The following is a 4,455-nucleotide window of genomic DNA, read 5'->3' as shown; positions in this document are numbered from 1 at the left end:
AACACATATATAATTAGTTTTAATCATATTATACAATACTAATTTAGTTTTAATCATACACTAAAACATCAATTTGTTTTAATTTCATTACACCTATTGAAAGATCTTTATCTGGACTAGCCATCAAGAACTCTTAATTAGCACAAGCAACTATGAGGCCATTTCTTTTTGCCCAACTCCCAAGAGATAAATTAAGATAGCATCTGCATCAGATCTAGAGATGCTCTTAGCTCCTGACAATAAACTCATTAATTTCTCTCTAATTTGACATGCAAATTTCTGCTATCAAAATTCTTCTTGACCAGTGCTTGATAATTAAGCCCATGGGACAAACTGAATTCCTCTCAAAGCATAAACATTTGTTACAGATTGCTGTAAAGTATATAATGAAAAAACAAGTTTTTACTTAATTTAACTGTTTTTAATAAGCATATAACTATATTTTTACATTTTTTAGGATTATGAAATTTAGAATTTAAAAGACTTAGTTTTTTTAAAAAATTCACTATAATTAAAGGTCACAGTGACCTTGAAATAGGCCGCGACACACCTTCTACTTTAGATGTATACTTTTGCCAAGTTTGAAAGCTCTACGTCTAATAGTTTTCTAGTTATGAGCCGGACAGGATTTTTCCATATTTGGCTATAGCATCTTTATTAAAGGTCAGAGCGACCTACTTTTTGTGCGCGACACACCGTCTACCCAAGAAGTATAAGTTGACAAAGTTTGATAATCCTAGGCCTAATAGTATTCAAGTTATGAGCCGGACAGGAATGGACAGACGGACACAAAGCCTATAACATAATACGTCCCGTCTTAAGACGGGCGTATGAAAATGCATCTAAAAAATACATTATAATTTCTTTCAAAGCAAACATGGTACTTTGAAAAGAAGACTGGCACTTAAAAGAAAATCCTTCCTAACTGCTACTGGAAATTGGAGCAGATGTAAAAATACTTATAGCTTCAACAAGTCAAATAGACATGCCACAAAGAGCAACAAGATTTATATTATTCAACATTCTTTGACAAAAGGGCCAACAAAACTAAAGTTAATATGTAGCTAGATTGGGGAAGTTATGCAACAAGAAGCCAACTGAAGACTGGAGAAATTCTGTAACTACAGGCCAACAAACTTTATTGTTATTATTATATCTCATAATTTGTTTTCTATACAACATTATCTCATTGGTTCTAGACAGTCATGTGACATGGGAATAAAACTTTATATTTCCCTTTCATCCTTCTATATTCCTTTTCTATATCATTCTGTGCTGCTTTTTTTATACTCAAAATAAAATTTTTTTTTATTTTACATATCACATATTAATTTTAGTTTTCATTAGTTATTGTTTGTTGCAGAAAATAATAGATTAATATCGTAGTCTGGTAGTCTTTTAGCATAAACATTTTATTGCATGAATGTCCCTATTTACCTTCAAAAAAATATTTTGCTGGTATTAAACAGGATTTTCTGGATGAATAAATATTCATATCTCTCTTACTATTGACTGTCTTGCAATAAATGTATAAAATGAAAGAAGATTGGGGATATTCTGCAACAACAGGCCAACAAATCCCAACTTAATATGCAACTGGGAACAACTGAAACAATTGGGAACACTCTGCAACAAGAAGACAAATCTCTTAAACTGCAAAGAGACGTATGGGGGGAAATTCCACATCAACAGGCCAGCAAACCTTAATTAATGTTAAAAGACAATTGGGAAAATTCTTCAACATGCCAACAATTTAACCTTAATATGCAAAGAGATTCTTGGGGAAAATTCTGCAACAACATGCAACAAAAATTTGATCCTCATAATAGCCAGGTGCATGTTAAGGTCCATGAGGCCCATGAACCTCAACATTCACCAGGCTATTATGAGGATCATGAATTTTTTTAAGGGTGTGGGTATTTGAATCCTGATATTCTCATAAGTAACAAAAATGTCAAGATACACAAGATATCTATAAGAAGAGATGTTTGTTAATCACTTATGCCCCCCTCTCCCTAATAAGTGAAATTTTTCTGAGTCCTAGGCGCATAACTCTGTCCAAAATGGCTCCATTATTTCCAAAAACAGAACTTGACTTAGATATTATTCTTATGATGAATCTGTATACCAAATTTCATTTCAATATGTACAATCTCTGCAAAGAAAATGAACAGAAACTGATGATGGCCCAACAGCCAGACCGATCGACAGAAAGCAGCAAAGCAATATGTCCTTCCTTCTTCAAAGGTGGGCATAAAAATAAACTTGTTAAACAATACATGTACAACCAACAAGAGGCCCAGGGGCCACAGCGCTCACCTGAGCACATCGGGCTTGAATTTAACCCCCCCTCCAGGCATTAACCATTTGAACAAACTAGAATCTACACTACCTGAGGATGATTCCATATAAATATCACTAATCATAGCTTTGAAGTACTTGAAAAGAAGATTTTAAAAGGTTTCCCTATATATCCCTATGTAAAACTTGGGTCGGCCATTTTGGCCCCACCCTAGCCCCCCGGGGTCATGATTTGAAAAAACTTGAATCTACACTACCTGAGGATGATTCCACATGAGTTTCATCTTTCCTGGCCCAGTGGTTTTTAAGAAGAAGATTTTTAAAGATTTTTCCTATATATTCCTATGTAAAACTTGGGTCGGCCATTTTGGCCCCGCCCTAGCCCCCCGGGGTCATGATTTGAAAAAATTGAATCTACACTACCTGAGGATGATTCCATATGAGTTTCGTCTTTCCTGGCCCAGTGGTTTTTAAGAAGAAGATTTTTAAGATTTTTCCTATATATTCCTATGTAAAACTTGGGTCGGCCATTTTGGCCCCGTCCTAGCCCCGGGGGTCATGATTTGAACAAACTTGAATCTACACTACCTGAGAATGATTCCACATGAGTTTCATCTTTCCTGGCCCAGTGGTTTTTAAGAAGATGATTTTTAAAGATTTTTCCTATATATTCCTATGTAAAACTTGGGTCGGCCATTTTGGCCCCACCCTAGCGGGGGGGGGGGGGGGGGGGGGGGGGTCATGATTTGAACAAACTTGAATCTACACTACCTGAGGATGATTCCACATGAGTTTCATCTTTCCTGGCCCAGTGGTTCTTGAGAAGAAGATTTTTAAAGATTTTTCCTATATATTCCTACGTAAAACTTGGGTCGGCCATTTTGGCCCCACCCTAGCCCCGGGGGTCATGATTTGAACAAACTTGAATCTACACTACCTGAGGATGATTCCACATGAGTTTCATCTTTCCTGGCCCAGTGGTTCTTGAGAAGAAGATTTTTAAAGATTTTTCCTATATATTCCTATGTAAAACTTGGGTCGGCCATTTTGGCCCCACCCTAGCCCCGGGGGTCATGATTTGAACAAACTTGAATCTACACTACCTGAGGATGATACAACAGGAGTTACATCTTTCCTGGCCCAATGGTTCTTGAGAAGAAGATTTTTAAACATTTTTCCTATATATTCCTATGTAAAACTTTGGTTGGCCATTTTGGCCCCACCCTAGCCCCGGGGGTCATGATTTGAACAAACTTGAATCTACACTACCTAACAATGATTCCACATGAGTTTGGTCTTTCCTGGCCCAGTGGTTTTTGAGAAGAAGATTTTTTAAAAATGCCATTAATTTTTCTCTAATTCATAATTATCTCCCCTTGGAAAAGGGCGTGGCCCTTCATTTGAACAAACTTGAATCCCCTTCACCCAAGGATACTTTGTGCCAAGTTTGATTGAAATTGGCCCAGTGGTTCTTGAGAAGAAGTCGAAAATGTGAAAACTTTACAGACAAACGGACAGACAGACAGACAGACAGACGGACAGACGGACGCCGGACAAAATGTGATCAGAAAAGCTCACTTGAGCCTTCGGCTCAGGTGAGCTAAAAAGAGTGGAGCTTTACTCCATTCCAGGAAGACAGTTGATACAATGAAACAATATTGTAAACAGACCATTATCTACACCTTTAACAAATGTATTTGAAACATCTGCAGATCTATGCCAACACATCAAAATTTTTTATCAAGCCTGTTTTTTTCTTTTTATAAAAGCATGTCCTATTCTGGTAAAACTAATTATAGAAGTTCAAATAAACAGTCAAAGTTTCCTCCCAAACAATTGTTCATATCTAAGAAGATGTTCAATTTAACATAGTCTTATGCCTTTGTATAGTAACCTTAATGTTCATTTAGTTCAATACCCTCCCCAACACTGATAAAGTCACTTTCATGGAGGAATTTGATGTTGAGGGTTGCCACGGTGCAGCACTGTGTGTTGGCGTACTGTATAAAGCGGACCAGTTTCTGCCACTGGTTGGTGTGTACGTCGTACCTGTAGAAGTCCTTAGTCTCCACAGTTCTGGTGGGTTTCTGAGGTCGGCTGAACTGTCGTACACCTGAACCATGACAAAAAATATTTATACTGTTAGTAAAACCA

The 4,455-nt window shown here is 36.9% G+C and overlaps 1 protein-coding gene across 1 annotated transcript in view; it reads right to left on the bottom strand.

Moving 5' to 3' along the window:
* Positions 1-3,926: 3,926 nt before the first annotated feature.
* The window catches only part of LOC134232012 (kelch-like protein 40a), a 6,498-nt gene continuing 5,969 nt past the window's right edge, over positions 3,927-4,455 (bottom strand). The window contains exon 4 of the mRNA XM_062713965.1: positions 3,927-4,414. Within this exon, the coding sequence (XP_062569949.1) occupies positions 4,197-4,414 (218 nt within the window). The 3' untranslated portion in view covers positions 3,927-4,196. The remainder of the gene's footprint in view (positions 4,415-4,455) is intronic.

The sequence above is a fragment of the Saccostrea cucullata genome, unplaced genomic scaffold (genome assembly GCF_032062105.1).
Source record: "Saccostrea cucullata isolate Sc308-1 unplaced genomic scaffold, CSIRO_AGI_Scuc_v1 ctg148, whole genome shotgun sequence".
In the NCBI taxonomy this organism is placed as follows: Eukaryota; Metazoa; Mollusca; class Bivalvia; order Ostreida; family Ostreidae; genus Saccostrea; species Saccostrea cuccullata.
Note: the sequence above shows the minus strand (reverse complement) of the source record. Positions and strands in the feature narration are given on the sequence as shown.